At 44.2% G+C, this 20,747-nt stretch overlaps 1 protein-coding gene across 3 annotated transcripts; it reads left to right on the top strand.

Moving 5' to 3' along the window:
* The first annotated feature begins 3,245 nt into the window (after nt 1–3,245).
* On the top strand, nt 3,246–20,258 carry LOC104592083 (protein NONRESPONDING TO OXYLIPINS 2, mitochondrial). Of its 3 annotated transcripts, XR_016079701.1 has the most exons (4): nt 3,246–3,515; nt 3,645–3,813; nt 19,662–19,727; nt 19,917–20,258. XR_016079701.1 is itself a non-coding variant. In XM_088893741.1 (3 exons), the coding sequence occupies exons 1-2, from the start codon at nt 3,391–3,393 to the stop codon at nt 3,793–3,795; spliced, it is 276 nt and encodes a 91-aa protein (XP_088749867.1). In that variant the 5' UTR covers nt 3,246–3,390; the 3' UTR covers nt 3,796–3,813; nt 6,686–17,350. The 3 variants fall into 3 exon arrangements, 2 of the variants coding, with proteins under 2 accessions (XP_088749867.1, XP_010249554.1); XM_088893741.1 differs by lacking the exons at nt 19,662–19,727; nt 19,917–20,258 and adding an exon at nt 6,686–17,350; XM_010251252.3 differs by lacking the exon at nt 19,662–19,727 and having other exon boundaries at nt 3,248–3,515.
* Nucleotides 20,259–20,747: the final 489 nt, after the last annotated feature.

Genomic DNA, 20,747 nt, shown 5'->3' with positions numbered 1-20,747 from the left:
ATTTGTTTCTATCAAATCATACATTTTGCACATAATACATACAAATACAAAATAATACAAAACATAAGGTTTTGCGTTCTACATATTTGTATTTATACTTATTCCAAATAGAGCCTAAAAAAATATTACTGTCGATACAATTATACACCCAAATTCAAACAAAAGAAATCTCTGATAAAATACAAAAGACAAAACACACAAAGTATTCAAATAAAATACAAAAGATGGAAAATGGAAAGAGAAATAGGAAAAAGGTTAGGGCTGAATGGTTTACATAAGTTACTTGAATGCTAATTCAAATTATTACCTAATACTCAATACCCTGTTAGTTGTTATTAATATATATATATATATACACACCATTTATAGTATTACGATTTGGCTTATCTAAAAACCCGAGTCCAAATCTGACTACCTAGCCCATATAGGTGAATTCAGATTAATTGAATGTTTTAGCCCTTTAGCGAGTTGTGGAACCAATGATGAGGTTTCACGCCAGTAATAAATTCATGAGCCCCACTATAAAAAAAAAATGTGGGCCTCATATATTTAAATACTGGTGTCGAACCCTATCATTGATTCCATAGCCCGTTGAACAACTAAAGCGTTTAGCTAAATCTTGCTCTAAATAGGTATGTTTCTGCTTTTGCTAGTTATTTACTTATCTATTAGCGGTTTGCATTTATAGTTAGGGTAAAATGCAAAAACCTCCCATGAAGTTTCTGGCAATCTTAAAAACCTCCCCTATAGTTTCACTTCAACAAAAATCTCCCTTCTATTTTTTGAAAAAATCAACAAATATCTCCCTTCCGTCAATGACCATGACGGAAAATGTTTAGCCGATCGTCTTTTTTTCAAAATACCTATTTTACCCTTTTACAACTTAATGTACAATTTTTTTACTAAAATACCATGTCTATATATTATATACTCTTTGACCTCTCTTCTTATCCCAGCTTCACCTTTTTTCTATTTGAATAGAACTGAAGAGGAATGAACCCAGGAAGAACGAACTTAATTTCCCCTTCTCCACTACCTCCAAAGATCACAAGTCTGTCATCGCCAATGACTGTAGTAGTATGACTCTCACGAGGGGAAGGTGGGGTCTCTTCACATTTGGGTTGGGTGCATTCTTCTGTTCTAAGATCTAATATACGAAGGTCATTTACCTTCTTGGAGCCATTGGTACCTCTAAAACTATCATCCTAGCCCCACGAGTACTGCACTATGGTTGTCTTTTGTACGAGGCTGTTGACTAGTAGTTACAAGGATGTTCCATGCCATTGTTTCAAGATGAAGCATGAGAACATCACTGAAAATGTAGTCATCAACAAACAACCTTGAAACCGAAATAGGTAGAAGGAAAAAATAGTAGAAGAAATAAGAATGTAGAATGCAAATGGAAGGTGAACTTTTAGTTCTTCGAAAGGAAATCTAGATTTTTTCTGTTTCAAAACAATCCTAAATAGGTAATTTGCTAGAAAAAATAGACCACGGTTGTCGTCCGGTGAGTGGGAGATGACTAGGCATCAAGAATGTGGTTGTACTTTTTTACTGGAGCTTGAGGAGCTTGGTTTGAACGTACTTTTCTGCAAAGGTTTCTAGAATGTGGTCGTATTGGCCATGTAGAGTGCGTTTAGGAGTGGTGGTGGGTGGTGGGGTTGGCGAGGGTGTTGATGGGTTAGGGTTGTCCGAGGGTAGGAGACGTTGCTGCTATTGGGTTTTCTATTGCTGTTGTTGTTACAGCTTGAGCTGTTTCTTCTTGAAGACTTCCCACCACTTGCTAAGGGACTTGGTGGTGCAACCGGGGATTGCGAAGGTGATTTTCTTCCACTTGTTGTTGTACTTGTCTTTGAGAGAAATGACGAGGTTCTGTTCTTTTGGGGTCAAGGAGCCTTTCTTGATACCAGGTTTGAGATAGCTCTTCCACCGCTCGAGAGACAGGATTTGGCGTCTCGGTCCAGGGGTTTGCCCATGCATTGAGAGATGAGGTAACATTCCTTTGGTCCATATTGTTTAACGTAGGCATGAAGGAGTTTGTCTTCTTCGGGTTGCCAACGCTGCCTTTCCTTCATCTCCTAACCAGCATATCTCTTGTTGTTGCAACTTCTTCTCTTATGAAGAAGACAAAGATAATAGTTCACCACTAAACCCACATTTTTTTTTTCTGTTTCCCTTTGGCTGATGTAGAATTGGAAGTATGGGCTTTAAACTTTGGAGTTAAATCATGAGGGTCAAGACATGAGAGAGAAGGAGAGAACTAGAGAAGTGATGAGATAGTAGCCATGGTAGTAGAGGGAGATGGGGTAGAGGAGGCATCAAAAGGGATGGAAAAGACGAGACGAGAGATAAATGATCAAATACAGTATTTTTTCAAATAGGTTAGATGAATGACGTCTAAGGGTAAAAATGTAATTTTACACGATATCCGTCTTGATCATTTATGGAAGAAAGGTATTTATTGATTTTTTTGAAAATAGAGAGGAGGTTTGTGCTAAAGTGAAACTATAGGGAAGGTTTTTATGATTATCAGAAACTCCTGGGGAAGTTTTTGTATTTTATCCTTATAATTACGCATAGACCTATTCATGGGCTGGGTAGCCCGATGGGCTGGCCCGCACGGTCTGATGTAAGTTAGGCTTGGGCAAGATTTTAGGCTTACGGTTTCGGGCTTGAACCTAAAATATCGGGCCCGACCTTTTTTTTGGGTTGGGCTCAGGATTTCTCAAAAAAGCCCTGCCCGAGCCTGAGCTCGACTTGATAACGTATCATATTAATAAAAATATATTTTATATAATAAAAATGCATATATATATAATACATTTTTCTTCTCTTTTTTTTTCAAGTAATAATAAGACTTTTCATTATTTTTTTAGGTTTTGAGGTATTTTAGTATAAATAAATCAACTTTTAATTGAATTAAAAAGGAAAAAATCTTTTTTTTTTCCAAATTTCTAACTGATTTTGGGTTTGGGCCCGAGCTTTGAACTTTATATGAGGCCTGGGCTCGGGCTCAAGACCTAGGGCCGATGGTTGGGCCGGGCTCGGACTAGGGTCTGAAGATATTCTGTAGAGGCAAAGCCCGGTCTGAACCCGGCCCGTGAACAGGTATAATTACGCATGCGGGTGCATTTACAAGTTGAACGTAGGCCACACATATCTAACGTGGCCACAGACAATATTCCAGTTGTGTGGTAGAAGAGGCATTTTGTAAGTGGTACGCTACAAAGGAATGTTTTTAGCATTAATTCTCTCTCACTTGGCGGGCTCGGGAAATTTTGGTAGCGGAAGCCAAAAAGATAGATTCTTATAAGCAAACGCAAACCTCTAAAACCCTTTCGACGTTGTTCCTTGATCTTCAAGATATATTTATATCTACAGTCCATACTCATGGCATCTCGTTATCGATCTATCTCAAAACCTGCTCTCAGCTTTATGAAATCGGCCTTCGGCAAACCTACCAGCAAGCCTATTAATTCGATGCGCATTCCCCGCCCATCTCCTACTACTCTGAGGCAATTCCTTAATTCTTCTCAAACTTTCATTTGAATTTTCGTCAATCTTGTGGAGATTGACCGGGACCAAAGTGTCACTCAAGGCAAAATACAGGATACTGATCGGGAATTTTCCCTTTTTTTTTTCAGGTTGCATTCTGAGATGGGTTGCATTCAATCTCTCCTTCCCCTCTACAGTGCTGTTTCTTCGGCGCGTCTGACTTCTTGCCTCGGCATTGACTCGAGGAGTTCGAGGTCGTTGTCTCAGGGTATGCTTTGTACTGCAAACCCAGGAGTTTGATCCCTATCTTTGGTATTTGTATGTATAAGAAACTTTTTCTCCAAGCGTTGTTTGATGTTTCACTTGGTTACTTTTATTTTTCTTATTCTATATTTTATGCAAACTCTTGTTTTTTCTTAATCTGATATCTTTGGTCTTCAGTGAATGTCCTCGTGTTTCTTTTCATTATTTTTGGTTTTTGTTTATTATTTCACTATTACTATTTCATTCGTATTTCATTTCTTTAGAAATTGAGTTATGTAGGTGGATTGGCTTATATACACTAACCAGAATTTAGTCTACACAATAGTTGATTTTGATGGATTAAAGGTTGAATGGGGCTGCTGGTATTCTTTGATATATGTGTATCATCTAAGCTTTGTAACCTCAGTCATCTTTTTCCTGAAAGTTGAACAGAACGATGGCTCGGAGGTTCTTGAGTATGTAGTTTGACAACATATTTATGATGACATTGTTATTCATTTTCACAGAAATCCCAATATACAAGTCCAAAGCTTAATTAGTTTAATGAGGTATATTTAGTTCTATTGAGGTTTTGGGCATATTGGCAGTTTTCTTATGGCTGTTTAGAGCATTATTATAAAAGGAAATCAGGGATTATGTTTCAAAGCAATGCTCAACCTTTTATGCTCACAGCCTCAAGGTGCTTCACACCTTGTGGTGCCTTAAAGATGTAATATAGATAAATTGAGAATTAGGTTTTTGTATTAGTAATTGTTATGTGATCAGGAGTTTCTATTTTTTCCTTGGGTCTAAGCTAAAACTTGAACTTTTGGATTTAATGCCTCATAGGTTTCTAAGTCCTTTTGAAGTTCTTTTAATCTTCTAGGGGTTTTGCTTCACATTGAGAGTTAATCTAATCGGTTCTAAAATGTTTGTACTTTGTAGATATTGCATGGAGTGTAGTTTTTCTCTATGAATTATTTCAGGTATTTTTTTTTGTTAGGATTGAAATTGGTTAATTTTATCACTTTTTCATCAAAATAGATGACTAAACGCCTCTAGTTTCCATTTGGAAATAAATGGAAAGGTGAATTTTAAAGAACTCCTCCATTTGTTTCAACTTTCCTATACTTTTGCTTCATTTGATCCATTCTTCTAGGGGGGAAACTGAAATTCATGAGGCTTCTATCCTATGCATCCTAAGTTTTAGCACTTTGCTTTTCTTTGCACTTCTTTGATGCCCAATAAAAGAATCTTGTAAATGATTCATTATGCTTGAGCTATCCATATTTTAAGGTCCTGTATGTTGGATAATTTATCCTTTGTCCTTTCTTTCTGGAAATTTCTTATTCTTAAAGCAGAGGAATAGGGATACTTTCTTTTGCTAGTAGGATGCCTTAGGTGGGGCAGGATTGCAAGAATCCAACACAAAATCCACATTTGTGCTTGTGCTAGATAAGGTGTAGCTTCTCCTTTGGAGCCTGCATAATCTAGGAATTGACTACCTTAAAAAGTTGTAGTGTTAGGGGTTGTTTGATAACAGCTGAAATTGCTGAACTGAATGGCTTCTACTTTGTGTTTTAGTGGATAAGTTATTAAGGAGGCTGTCAGCTCCTTAATGGCTAAAGCTGAAGTTAGGTTGACAAATATTCTCTCAAATATTTTATCATTTAATTAATTTATTTGCTAAAAGAAAAAACAGTTAATTATTCAGTTCAACCATTTTCAGCTGTTACCAAATGGCCCCTTTGATACAGGTTCTACTTCTAGTGATGATCCCCTTAGGCTGTGTTTGGTTTGAAGCTAGCGGTACAAGTTTCCCTTACTTTCACTACCTTTTCTTTCTAACCAAACACAGCTTTATGGTTACTGTTCTAATAAACGAGCATTAGGAAGTGCTACCTTTTGCGGCACTTACATATTTTTGATGCCTGAGGTTTGTCTTGGACTATATTGATAATTTGTAGACTGTAGAGTTTACTTTGTGAGAGTAAGAGAGTCAAATGAAGAAACACTTAAGAAGTACTTCTATTTGTCATCCTAGAAGTTGTCTGTGGTGTAAAAATGGGTGATATTTGCCTCAGTTTCTATCAAGATCAATATAAGCACTAAATGAGCTTAGAGGAAACATATGGCCTTGGTCATGTTGGTTAGTGAGAGAAATTATGCAATTGGTGGATGATAATGGTGATTGAGTGGATATTCAAGGACTAAAAAAATTGTTACATGGACTTGGAAGTCAGCCTAATCTCTTGCTTTTAAGGTGGATACAAGTATTGGCTTTCAGCAAAACTAGTGAAGTTGATTCTTAATTTGGATGTCTTTCAAACTGAAAAATCAAAATTTTGTGAGGAAGTTGATTTATCATTTTCATATCATCTTTTTTGTGGTCATATATAGGTAACTTCCTGCTTGTCAAGAAAGACAAATGCAAGAATAAAAATATATAAACATATACAGAAGCATGGGCATCCTAATATAGGGGACTAGGGGTAGATATGTTTTGTTTTAAGTCTTGGTTGGTTTTGGGTTTAGATTGAGTGAGGTGGAGTGAAGTTTGTTTTCTTATTCTCTTGGGTGACTACTGGTTGCCTTTCTTGTACTTTCTTTTTCTTTTTAATAAATTTTACTTTTACTACAAAGAAGATTAAGATTTGAGAAGATGAAAGATGACTTAGCAGACATTGTTCTCTCTAAATCAATCTCTTTGAATGTGGTAGCATATGCCAGCATAATTCTTTAAGAATTACTGATAATTTGATTTATTAGCAGGTCTAACTTGCACAATTATGTTCTTTCATTTTTCTGGTCTCCTACTTCCTTATCCAAGGAATGGACTCTGGGACAGGAACAGGATTGCATCCTGTCTTTTAGCTATTTATCTTTGAATCAAACATCAGTCTATTGTTTTTTTTTTTTTATAATTTTTTTATTGTTGTTCTACAAGGTGTAACTATGGGTATCGTTTTGGAGACACAATTGTGAAGCATGAAACATATCCCAATGAACAGGGAACAAGAGACAGGACTACTACGCCTTCTTATTTTGAGGATTGAATCTTGAGCTCCTTTGGTGGAATGATTTTATGTATTTAACAAATTGTTGAACTTCTCAAGATTTTTTGGCTAAAAATGGTGAACTAAAACCTGAAAATGCAAGATATTACTACTCCATGGTATTCTGGTTGTGCATGGGTACGAGCAATAGAAAAAAGATGATAAAGATACTGCTGGAACACATGCATGCTATTTTCTCAAGGGCCATTACTTCGTGTAATGGCAAAATCTCAGGCTGACATGCGTCAGAATGCGGGTCCCAATCTGAGAGTGACCACTTTGTACTAAAAAATGCCAAAGTTTAGGACCTTACCCAGTTCACCCCTCTCAAGTAATGGCCTTCACTTCAAAATTTATCTCATCCTTCTATAGAAATTAACTAATAAATTTAAAAGTGTTTTCATTTTGTCTAAAACATGGACCATCTATCTATTTTATCTTGGTAGGCAAGGACATTCAATAAATTAAACAGAAAGATCTGTGGTGAAATCTTTGTATTTTTCTCTCAATTCCAGTTGGTATGTATTTAGGCTGTGTTGGACTATCCTATGTAAGTGGAAATGGAATTTCACCAGGGGAATCCTTTTTTGCTGATTCTAAGACCCAAAAAATGCGAATCCGTTGATTATGTGTTTATGTTGTTTGGATGCTAGTTGATGTAGGGTGATTTGGCCCGACCTCGTAGCACGGGGACACGTGGACATGACCTGGCATAAGTGGCAACTCAGCACGACAGCCTGGCCACAACTTGGCATAACAAGCTCGTCGAAGCCCGGCCGAATGACTCAGCAGGTGTGGCAACTCGTTGGGAAGCAAGGCCCAGCTCACCCCGATCCCTAAGGGTGGAGTGCCCCGAGCTCCCTCCGGCAAAGGGACCCGAGCTCCCCTTGAGTCCCGAACTCCTTCTAAGGGATTTCGAGCTCTCCCTCCCTAAGCAGGGAGCACCCCGACTTTTGGCTAAGTGTCCCGAGGGAGAAACACCTTGGGACAGCACCGTCGACACACCTGTTCATACTTGCTTAAGGCTCGCCCCTAGTGTGAGCACCTCGGCGTACCTCGGCACCTCGGTGCAAGGTAACTCAGCCCCAGGAGGTTCGGTGCAAGCTCAGTAACCTGCAGGGAAGATCTGCTTGACATCCGTACCTGCCGGATCTGGTGGCAGCGCCCACGTCTCTCGCCAGGCGACGTCATGCCTGCCATCTCTGAAAAGCATGGCACGCCTGACGAGTCCGTACCCTGCAGTAGCAGCCTGCACCCGCCACCTCAGCCTTGGCAGTAACGACTAAGGCAGTGGCGGTTACGCCTGATGTGACTGAGCTCCGGTATAAAAGGACCCCGGCCCTCGCGAAGCAAAGGGCCGTCTTCTAGGGGTTTTCCTTCACGTTCCTCTCTGTTTCAGGTGCCGTCTGTCATAGCTAGGAGCAAGGTTTCAACCAGCTAGGAGTGCCCAGATTGTGCTGCATCATTTGGTGCCGTTTGTGGGAATCACTTTAAAAGGCCTTCCTCTAAATTCTGTGCAACTTTCCCCAAAGAACTCATTAGCATCACTGACACCCATGGCTTTCTCCAGCAACGCCAGATGCCGAAACATCCCTGAGGAACAACCCTAGTTTCCCACTGTTTGCATTAGACAGTTTATTGTCCCCCTCTCCGTGGACGGAGTCCCCAGTCTGAATGTGCCTCAGACAGTGGCACCCGTGACTGTTCCACTCCTCTACAGTCGGAACAACCTTCGCTGAACCCACCGTTCCCCCTCCGATGGCCAGCCAAGGTCAGCTTGAGGATCTGATGCAGTGCATGCGAGCCATGCAGGCTCAGATGCAATAGTTCTAGCAACTCCAGTTTCACTAGTAGCAAGTGTTGCACCAGGTTTCCCAAAATCAGTATCAACAACAGTTTCCTTCACTCCCTCCTCGGCGTCCAGCTGCACAGCCAACCAAGCCTCACCGTCGAAGCGAACTTCCTTCCCGACGAGGAGAGACCTCAGTATCGTCACATGGAAGAAAGGAGAGACCGCCTACCCCCGCCTCGTGACCTGCAGTTAGGTCGGGGGCTTCCCAGCCAGTTAGGCCCGTATCACCTCAGCGTTCGCAGTTCGAACCACCACTTGCCGAAAATCGGTTCGAAGTGTTGGCCGATGACCTGGGACAAGGTCCCTCTGTTCGCAGTTATCGACAACAATCCGAGCCTTTCTCTAGGCCCATCGAGCTCAGTAATACCGAGGCCAGCAGCACCAACGCCGAGTCGGCTAAGAAGCAGTGAAGGCGTCGCTGAGCTCGCCGAACTACCACCCGCGACCTGCCCGAACTCAAAGGCAAGGTAGAGGTAAGCTCAGGCGAGGTAAAAGCTACTCTGCTTCTTTTAGTTCCTTCCCCTTGTCACCAGAGCTCCTTGCTGTCCCCATGCCAAGGGACTTCAAACTCCCTCCGTTGGACAAGTACGATGGATCCTTCGACCCTAATGATCATGTAGACGCCTTTCAGTCCCAGATGCACCTGGCAAGAGCTAGTGAATCTTGCATGTGCATGGCATTCTCTACCACTTTCAAAGGAGTAGCCCGCACTTGGTACCGAACCTCGCGCCAGGTTCAATAAGGAGCTGGGCGCAGTTCATACAAGTCTTTACCTCCCACTTTGTCACCAGCAAGAGATGCCCAAGAACTCAAGAGAGCCTCCTTGGCATAGTTCAGAAGGAAGGGGAGTCTATCTGAAGCTACATCAAGCGGTTCAATGACGCTTGCTTACAATTACCTGACCTGGACCCCCGCAGTTTGGCTCACTGTGGCCAAGCGAGGCATCACCCACAAAGAGTTCAAGTGGCATGTGGTTGTCAATTAGCCGAAGGCCGTGACCAAGTTCCTCAAGCTCGCAGATCGGTTCATAGGGATGGAGGAAGAGATCCACCAGAAGGGCGAGCAGGCCCTTGAGAAAAGAAAGAGGGAACCAGAGCCCCCAGCTCAGGGTGACAGCAAGAAGAAGAAAGACCAAGCTCGGGGGGCAAAGCCAAATCAGCCTTTCCGAGCTCCAGTAGCAGAAAGGGACTACACACCCCTCAACGCAAAGCGGGCCGAGATCCTTATGGCGATCAAGGACGCCCCCGTATGTGAAGTGCCCATCTCGGCTGAAGGCCGATCCTAATGCTAGAAATAAAAATTTGTATTGTAGTTTTCATAGAGATCACGGTCATAGTATCGAGAATTGTAAAAACCTCTGCGACGAGATAGAGGAACTCATCCGTCGTGGATATCTGAGAAATTTTGTACAAAACAATAATAATAATAAAACAGGTCGGCAGGGGGAGCATAGTAAGGATGCTGATGAGTTCTTTGGGGAAAGTTGCACAGAATTTAGAGGAAGGCCTTTTGAAGTGATTCCCACAAACGACGCCAAATGATGCAGCACAATCTGGGCACTCCTAGCTGGTTGAAACCTTTCTCCTAGCTATGACAGATGGCACCTGAAACGGAGAGGAACGTGAAGGATTCCCGGGGAGCTCTCCCGATGGGAACACTCCGATGGCTAAGTTAGAGCTCTGAGAAAACTCAAAGAAAACACAGAGAGTTAAGAGTGCTAAAAGTGCTAGCTTTAATACCTTTGCTTCGTGAGGGCCGGGGCCCTTTTATACCGGAGCTCAGTCACATCAGGCGTAACCGCCACTGCCTTAGCCGTTACTGCCAGGGTTGAGGTGGCAGGTGCAGGTTGCTGCTGCAGGGTACAGACTCGTCAGGCGTGCCATGCTTTTTAGAGATGGCAGGCACGACGCCGCCTGGCGAGAGACGTGGGCGCTGCCACCAGATCCAGCAGGTACGGATGCCAGGCAGATCTTCCCTACAGGTTGCCGAGCTTGCACCAAACCGCCTAGGGCTGAGTTACCTTGCACCAAGGTGCCGAGGTGCTCACACCGGGCGGATATGTAGCCGCCCTCAAAGGAAAAGCCAAGGTAGCAGACGACCTCGAGCTGGAGCGACTCGTGGAGCAGTTCGCGGAGCGAGCCACACCCACCGAAGAGACCATCTCCATCCCGGCTTCGATAGAGAACCTAGCTCGGGTACTTCTGATCAACGCTTCTATTGAGGAGCCTCTGCGGTCTCAATTGGTAAGTTTCTTACTCGAAAATTTAAATGTTTGTGCATGGTTTGCGGCAGAAATGCCTGGCATAGACCTTAGCATCATAACTCATAAACTTAATACTGATCCTGTAGTTAGGCCCATTAGACAGAAGAAACACAATCTAGCCTCAGAGCGATGGAGGATAGTCGACAAGGAGGTCGGGAAGCTCCTTGCAGCCAATTTTATCAGGGAAGTCCATTACCTGAGTTGGGTGGCCAACCCGTTCTGGTGAAAACGGCTAACGGTAAATGGTGCATGTGCATCGACTACACCGACTTGAACTGAGTTTGTCCAAATGACTGCTTCCCACTTTCCAGGATCGACCGTCTAGTGGATGCGACCTCGGGGCATGAGTTGCTGAGCTTCTAAGACGCCTATTCGGGCTACAATCAGATCAGGATGGACCCGGCTGATGAAGAGAAAACTGCCTTCATAACCGAGCTCGGCGTGTGTTACAAGGTCATGCCCTTCGGGTTGAAAAACGCTGGGGCCACTTTTCAAAGACTTGTAAATAGACTGTTTGAGCCATTAATTGGCAGAACAATAGTGTTATTTAGACGACATGGTCGTCAAAACCCAATTTTCACATGATTTAATACAAGATTTATATTCAATTTTTGAAATTATGCGTAGATTTAATATGAAGTTAAATCTGAACAAGTGTGTCTTCGGTGTCACCTCGGGTAAATTCCTAGGGTACATCGTTAACCAGTGCGACATTGAGGCTAACCCGGACAAAATTAAAGCCATCCTAGAAATGAGACCACCTCGGAAGTTGAACGGTCGGTTAGCCGCTTTGAGCCGTTTCATGTCCAAGTCAGCAGATCGTTGCCTGCCCTTCTTTAAGGCCATAAAAGGCAAAGGCTTTGAATGTACCGAAGAGTGCCTGCTCGCGTTCGACGAGTTCAAAAAGCACTTCGCCAACATCCCGATTTTAACCTGACCCAAAGAAGGTGATGTTTTAGAGCTATACCTCTTAGTAGGTGACGAGGTGGTCAGCTCGGTACTAATAAGAGAAGTAGATTGGGTCCAATGACCCGTTTATTATGTTAGTAAAGTGTTGCAGGGAGCAGAGACAAGGTACCTAGAGATAGAAAAGTTAGCCTATGCACTGGTCATAGCAGTTCGGAAGCTTCGCCTGTACTTCCAAGCTCACACCATCGTTGTCCTTACCAACAAACCTCTAAGGCAAGTCTTGCTCAAGCCCGAGGTCTCGGGAAGGTTGACAAAGTGGGCCATCGAGCTTAGCGAGTACGAACTCTAGTACAAGCCGCAAACTGCTATCAAGGCTCAAGCCTTAGCAGATTTCGTCGTAGAATGCACCTTTAGCTCCGAAGTCCCCAGGTCGGTAGAACACGAGGCCTCCAATGCGGGCGAGCTCGGGGTTCCCAGACCGGTTGAGCTCGAGTGCCGTGAAGTAGCAACCAGTGTGGCATCTCTCCTAGTTAGGCTCAACGCGAACTGGGACGAGGAGCCCTGGATCCTTCACGTAGATGGCTCGTCAAACCAGCAGGGCAGCGGAGTTGGGATCGTTCTGTACAGGCCAAGTGGTGTGAAACTGGAGTATGCACTGCGCTTTGAGTTCGCGGCATCCAACAACGAAGTAGAGTACGAGGCGCTACTAGCCGGGTTGGATCTGGCAAAGGAAGTGAAAACCAAGCACATTGTCGTCTGCAGTGATTCCCAGCTTGTGGTCAACCAAGTTACGGGTGAGTACGAAGCTCGCGAACCAACCATGATAGCTTACTTAGCCAAAGTAAGAGAGGCCCTGCTCAACTTCCAATCACACTTCATCCGGAAAATCCCAAGATCAGAGAACACTGAGGTCGATGCCCTATCCCGGTAGCCAACACTAATGACAACACCATGAGAACTGTGTATATAGAGAACTTGCCTCAGCCTAGCATTCTCAGGGGGTAGAGGAGGTCGCTTCCGTCGTTCTGAAAGAATGGTGGGATCCATCGTATGGACGCCAAAAAGGTTGCGGAATGAGAGGGAGAATTTCAAAAAATTTCCTACCTTATTCCAAAATGGAATCATATTCCCTAAATTTAGAATATAATATTCAAGGATCCTACTTGAACCATAATCGAACCAGATCTGAACCAAAAACAAGGGAGGAATTATACCTGATTCAGAGAAGCAGTATCTCCCAAAGTTGGTGTTCACGCCCAAAGAGGACACCAAGATCCGCTCCTACTGAAGATGACACAACAATGTGTGGAACGAAACCAGCAAAGTGCGTCTTACACACTGAATCCTTCACAAGAATCCTCTGGAAACACTGAGCACCGAATCTTTTCAGTTCTTTCTGCAAAAACTGATATCAAGAACTGATTTCTTGATTTCTTTTCTTCAAAGATCGAATCTTTTCAGAGAATGGCGGCGGCTGGAGAACTCTTGAGATGAAGATGGCGAAGATTGCTTCTCTTCTCTCTGGAGTGTATGAGATCCTATCTCAATTCGCAGTTAGTTTTCTTGCTCAAAAACCTAGGTTCGAATTCTGTTAATCCTCTCAGGATTTCTCCTCTTTCTTCTTGGTTAAGAAATCTCCTAATCCCATTAGGAGTTATCCCAATCCAAATCAGTATCTGGATAGGGGATGATCTTAATCCTATTTGCAGATTAGGTTAGCTTACTCTTGATCTTATCAGGAGATTACCATATTCAAATCTGATTCGAATTTGGTCTCTTGGAGTGGATTAGGTTAAAGGCCCAATGCTTTTACTAACCTTGATCTCAGATCCGCCCCATAAGTGGGTGATCATATCAGCCCAGTCTGAAATGGGCTTTTGGCCCATTTAATAATCAATGCTCAATTGGTTTTCAATCTGTTGCCCAGTTGGGCTTCTTTGTATGGCGTGGGACCCAAGCATTGATCTACACACCAGCCACATGGGTTCGGCCCAGCCTTTATTACAAGGCCTAGTCGAATTCACTGAGAAGCCCAGTGAACCCCTAAGCCCATCACATGGACCCAATGGGCCCAACACTTACACTTAAGTGGTCCCTGGGCCAAGCCATCTTATAAAAAGCCCAGGGACTGTGGGTAGGTGCAAGATTAGCTCATCAGGTATTATCCTAAATGGCCTTACACTTAACCTCTCAGCCCATAATGATCAAGCATTGCCCGACAAGAGAGGACCTCTTTCTCGGCTGCAAGGAACAGTGCTGCACTCTCTACTCACATGGATCTCGGGAATTAAAACCATTTGCAAACATTTTGAAAGCATACTTAAATATATATTATATATATAAATTTTGCAAAACAAAATTCCAACGATTGAAATCAACTGCCGGCAGTTTGGTTTCCATCAGAGAGAGTGCATTCTCGATCATTACCTTTGTCCGACAAAGGGACTGATCCTATCACTATGATCACCTACGCAGATGAATTTTCAGACTGCTCCAACATGCCCAGGTTTTGACCCCCGCTAAGGATCTCACTGATTGGCATATCAAAGATAGCCCACTCCGACATCTAGTGAAGTATCATAATCGAGTCTAGGGGTCAGGTGTAACTTTCCAGTTTTGCCCATCTATCTCTAAGGTCCAAGGCAATACTGGAAATCTGGTCCGGTTCAAGGATTCGAGTAATCCCATACTGCACGTGCCTTGGGTCTTACCTTGGTGGTCGAGACAAGCCATCCCAACACTTGGCGGCACACCAGTATCAGTCTTGGCAGGATAAATCTCCCTAGACTTATCCAATGATTTTGAACATTTAAAACTAACACGGGTCTCATTAAGTGTCCAGTTTTAGGGTCTTACACAAAATCATACCAAACAACATGAATCAAACATGCACTTTATTTATTTACAAAACTGTCTAACAACTCCCACTTGCACTTAGGTCCAATTTGGTACAGGCTGGAGTCCCATACTTTCCACGTGTTTCTCAAACACCTTCTGTGTCAGTGGCTTAGTCAATGGGTCTGCCACATTATCCGCTGATGCTACCTTATGAATTAGGATGTCCCCTCTACCAACGATCTCCCGTAGTACGTGGTACTTTCTCTCGATGTGCTTTGACTTCGAGTGGTTCCGAGGCTCTTTAGCCTGGGCGATTGCTCCATTGTTGTCACACAACAACGGAATGGGTGATGTGCTGGACGGAATCACTCCCAATTCGTGAACGAATTTCTTCATCCACACGGCTTCCTTGGCAGCTTCACTTGCGGCAATGTACTCGGCCTCGGTTGTGGAATCTGTAGTGGACCCCTGTTTGCTGCTTTTCTAGCAAACAACACATGATCCTATCGTGAAAACATACCCAGATGTAAACTTTCTATCATTTCGATCCGATTAGAAATTGACATCAGTATACCCTACAACTTGTAGTGAACTACCATCGAATACCAGACAAAACTCTTTTGTCCTTCGAAGGCATTTGAGTATGTTCTTCACAGCAATCCAATGCTCCTGCCCTGGGTTGGCTTGGAATTTGCTTACCACATTCACCGCCTGAGCAATGTCAGGGCGAGTGCACAACATGGCATACATGATGCCCCCCATGGCTGAGGCATAGGGAACGTCTTTCATGCCCTCAATCTCCTCAGAAGTCTTGGGAGACATCTTCTTGGAGAGAGTGACTTCGTGCCTGAAAGGAACGTTTCCTTTCTTGGAGTTCTCCATGCTGTATCTTTTGACAATCTTGTCAATGTAAGCGGCCTGGGATAATCCAATTATCCGCTTCGATCTATCTCTATAGAGTTGAAGACCCAGTATATAGGAAGCTTCTCCAAGATCTTTCATGGAGAACTGCTGCGAAAGCCATACCTTGACCGAAGTCAACATTCCTACATCATTCCCAATGAGTAGGATATCGTTCACGTACAACACCAAAAAGGTGATCTTATCCCCACTGGACTTCCTGTAAACATAGGGTTCATCCGGATTCTGCTCAAAGTCAAACGTTTTGACGACAGAATCAAAACGGATGTTCCAACTCCTAGAAGCCTGCTTAAGTCCATATATAGATCTATTAAGTTTACATACCATGTGTTCCTGATTCTTGATGTCAGCCTTGAGGAACTCCACCTCGTGCAGAAGGGCCTTCTCCTCCTTAAGGCCTTTTGCCTTTGCTCTGAGGGCGTCTAGCTCGCCCCTCAGCATGCCCTTCTCATGTGCCAGCTTTGCTTTGAGGGCGTCCATCTCGCCCTTCAGCACGTTCCTCTCACGTGCCAGCTCCTTCTCCGCCATCAGTGCCGCGATGACGTTCTTCTGGGCCACGCGTCGCTCTCCAGCCGGTGGATTTGGTCGCGAGCTGCCCTCAGATCGGCATGGGCTGCGCGGGACGACTCCTCACCGTTCAGAGCCCGCTTTAGGTTACTCTCGGACTGAAGAGTCGGGGCATGCACGACGGAGTTCGCCTGACCAAGAAAGTTGGTTAGCACTGAAGAAATGTATGTATATATGAAAAGAGGGGAGAAGAGAGAGAAGGGAGAAAACTTACCACGGCATGCACGACGGAGTTCGCCTGACCAAGAAAGTTGGTTAGCACTGAAGAAATGTATGTATATATGAAAAGAGGGGAGAAGAGAGAGAAGGGAGAAAACTTACCACCGTGGTGTGGGTAGCAACTCGGGCTCCGAGCTGAGCAGGGGTGAGATCGGCCCAGATTGCGACTTCCTCTGCGTAAACAGCCCCCTTGCTCTTCCGAAGGCTGCATTGGGTGACCAAGATACTTCGGGCCCCGTTTGGGCTCCCCGAGCTGGAAACCGCCGTCTCGGCTGTGCGGATGGGCTCGGCAGAGACCTCAGTTGCTGCGTCGACAGCCCCGGTGACGACCTTAGGCTCAGCTGCTGCCTTCGTAGCAGGCTCAGCCGAGGTCTCGAGCTCCCAAGGTGGTACGGACTCCTCCAAGTTGATGATTGAAGGAGCATTAGGGAGCTCGGGCTCAGAAGAGGGAGCCGGTGGAAGCTTGGGCTCGGGAGCGGGGGCCGGGGGGGACTCAACGCGAGCTCTCTTAGTAGCCCGCTTCTTCCTCCCCTTCATGTGGTTGAAGAGCTTATCCCCCTTGAGTTTCTCCGCTTCCATGGGACCTGCAACAAAGCTCGGCTTTAGTAGACTCAAAAGTAAAAGGAGGAAGAAGGTGCAAGCCAAGTGACTAAGGTACTAAGACTACCTACCCAGGCTCAAACTGGCCTGGATGAGCTTTCTCTCGGCGATATAATCCTTGTAACTAAACCCGAGCTCAGCCCACGACTGGAGCGTCTCCCTTGTCTTCTTATTAAGGATGATGCTGGGGACTTGGATAGCCGCCCTCCATTGAGTAGGGAAGGGCCACCCCGCGGGGTTTCGAACTACGAAATAGTCCTGCTTCCAAGCCGGAATTTTTCTCGGAAGCTTTTGCAGCAACTTGAAGCCCGGGCGAGGGGACAAGTAGTAGGCCCTCATGTGCTCGGGGAGAACGCATGAAGCACTCTTCTTTATGGTGAGGATGGATTAGAATATATCCAGGTTCAGGGGGAGGACGTACTCATAACAAAGGGAGATGGTCCCAACCACGTTATGGACCAAGTTCGGGTGGAGCTGGTCTATTGTAATGTTGAAGTGATTAAGGACCTCCACAATAAGTGGGTGGAAAGGAAGACGGAGCTCGGCTATAAGCTGCTCTTGGAAGATCACGACCTCGTCAGGGCCGTGTTCCCATGGGAAGTTACCCGTAGGTAGACTGTAGGTGTACTCCCTGGGCAGGTTGTGCTGTCGGATGAGGTAGCGAAGCCTCTCCAAGGTCATGGTGGAGGGGTCGAATCTGTTCGGCATCCGATCTCGGTGAGAGGTGGACGCCAAGTTACCCGAGGCCTCCCGCACCTCGGGAGACTGGACTCCAGCGAGATCACCCTGAGCCGAGGTACCCACCTCGGGCTCATCTAAATGGCTATCAAAACTAGACATAATAAAATTGGAAGGAAAAGAAGCTAGGGTGACTCACCAAAGGAAGATGACCGAATTAGGGAGAACTGCCCGAGCTGGAGGCTTTGGACGCGAGCTCAAGACTAAGGCTGAGGATTTGTGGCGAAGGAAAAATGGCCAGGACCCCTGCTATTTATAGCCACTGTATGCGGGCATCAACGGTTGAGATCAAAGCGATCCAACGGTCCTCGGTGCAAGGTAACTCAGCCCCAGGCGGATCTAGTGGCAACGCCCATGTCTCTCGCCAGGCAGCGTCGTGCCTGCCATCTCTGAAAAGCATGGCACGTCTGACGAGTCCGTACCCTGCAGCAGCAGCCTGCACCCGCCACCTCAGCCTTGGCAGTAACGGCTAGGGCAGTGGCGGTTATGCCTGATGTGACTAAGCTCCGGTATAAAAGGACCCCGGCCCTCGCGAAGCAAAGGTATTGAAGCTAGCACTTTCAACACTCTTAACTCCTCTATGTTTTCTTTGAGTTTTCTCAGAGCTCTAACTTAGCCATCGGAGTGTTCCCGCCGGGAGAGCTCCCCGGGAATCCTTCACGTTCCTCTCCGTTTCAGGTGCCGTCTGTCACAGCTAGGAGCCAGGTTTCAGCCATCTAGGAGTGCCCAGATTGTGCTGCATCACTAGTGTTGTATTTTTAGGATCTAGTCTTTGGATTCCACTTCCATTGTTTGGATGTATAAACAGAGTAAGAGGCTAATGGATTGACTGCAAAAGGTTTTTAGAAATTTACTTAAGAATGGGGATTTACACATATTTATATGAAAAAAGGGTGTCTAGACTGAAAAGCTTCACATGCGCATGGGCAGAGAGAGGGGGGGGGGGAGGGGAGGGAGGCTGTACAACAATGGTGGCCATGCATATTATTTGGTCCTTACCTCGCTTGTTACCAAAATGGGCTTGCAAAGCATATTTTGTATGTGCCTCACCTAATTCTGGGTGCTTCTTACCCGGCATGTTGCAAACTTGCAATGTTTTGATGAATGAACTTTGAATTTGATGTTGGATAGATAATTTTCTATATTGTAGGTTGATCCTGTGATATTTAGTGTTTTGGCAGTTTAACCCATGTAGGACTTGAGTGTACAAGAATAAATCCTTGTATTGATAACATGATGCTCTAACCAGTTTAGATAATATGTTTTATTAAATATTGTCTCTCAATATTTGCATATTCTTTTGTATTTAGTTTTTCACTTGATTTTTTCTTTCAAAAGTGGCAGCTCACTTCATTCAGGCATGCACCTTTCCTCACACCTTTGGCTCTAGGAATCCCTTCTGCTTTAGGTTGTCGTGCTTAGATAAGCTTCAGCATTTGTGCTTTTAATGCCCCAATTTCAGGCACTGTTTTTTGGGCTTAAAAGTGTTTTGTACTTTAGATTATGTTTTTAATAGAAACACTTACCAAACACTTAAAACATTTTTTGTCACATATTTGTTTACCACAGCCTAAAGCTCAAAAGTAGAAGCTTATCAAACGTTGCCTTAGTTGTCTTCTCACTTTGCCAGGGCATGCACCAATTTTTGGTTTGTGGTTTTACAAAGGGAGGGGTAGCTGTAGAATTTGTGACACAAAGAACAAGGGGATTTGCCCTTTGTGCCTGAGTAGTCGGGCAGAAGTTGTGGTGCATCTCTAGTGATTGCTGCTGTGGGTTTTTGTGAGACCATGTGCCTAGTTGGCACAGGTGGAGTAGTTGAAGCACAAATAATTGTGACCTTTTGCACTTTTTTAATGGTTTTGCTAATAAACTATTGCTTACTTATTCATAGTCTTAGTGTGCCCCTAATGCTCTTCTCAGAAAATAATTTTTATACCATTGCTGAGTGTTGTTTATTCAGTGCAAACGTGCAGAGGATTTTCTGATTTGGTCATCTTAGCTAACAGCCAAACCCCTCTTTGTCAATGTGAGATTTGAAAGATGCTACTCTTCTTAACTTAATGGAATCTGATAGGCATGGAGGTTTTCTTATCTATTCATAGTGTTAATATCTCTTCGTTCTCTTTTACCTTCATTGTTTCTACGACGAGGATTTAGCTATGTAAATGCAACTTGTACCAATATCCCCCTCTTTTTCCTTCTGAATGCTTGTTAGGATTACATCTCATTGTGCCGGGATAAGAGATTGGGGTCGGTAAGAAGCCAGTGGTAATTGTAGAGAAAGAAATTATATAACGAAGAGAAGGAGCGAAGAGGGAGCAGGAGCCTTGGCATCGGATTTGATTTGGCATTAAGTTCTTTGACAATTCTGTAATGTGGAAACAGAGCTTCCAGTTCCAGCACATGAAGTTGACTTTTCTGGTTTTTTATTTATTTTGACATCAACGAGTCTCTTTCCTCTGTTATCAGTCTTTTCTGAGCGGTGTCATTTACTGTGGAAGAGTTAAATTTCTAAACTCCTGATGAATGGATGTTGAACAATGCTTTTTTACTTGCATTTCTGAGCATGATCATTGGATACCCAGTGGGCTATGGTGTACTGGGCTTTGACTTGTAGACCGGTGTGAGTCTCCCGTGGATATGGATGGGTGGATAAGCATACATGCCCATGCACATGAACGAATATGCTATCATCCGTAGGTGCACGCTAAGCCACTCAGAAGAACTGCTCGTTCTCGCATCCCCAATGGAATCCATCCTTTTGGGATATAATTATAGGAGTGGTCGGCCACGTGAAATGTACGTGCAAAGTGGGTTTTGATTTTTGAACAGGTCGGGTGTGGATGTGGTTTTATCGGCCAATCCCTCTGGAGTTTGAAAGGAGCCTCGGTCAATGCGACCATGTTCCTCTTTTAAAATAACACTAATGATCATAAACTCAGAATATATTAAAATAGCATGGTGCATGTGAGTCTGTTGGTTGTTTGACATCTCAATCGGATATTGCTTCTCTAGTACCTACGTTTTCTTTTAAGATTCATGCAAA

The sequence above is a fragment of the Nelumbo nucifera genome, chromosome 8, assembly GCF_055504915.1.
Source record: "Nelumbo nucifera cultivar China Antique chromosome 8, China Antique-T2T, whole genome shotgun sequence".
NCBI lineage: Eukaryota > Viridiplantae > Streptophyta > Magnoliopsida > Proteales > Nelumbonaceae > Nelumbo > Nelumbo nucifera.
Note: the sequence above shows the minus strand (reverse complement) of the source record. Positions and strands in the feature narration are given on the sequence as shown.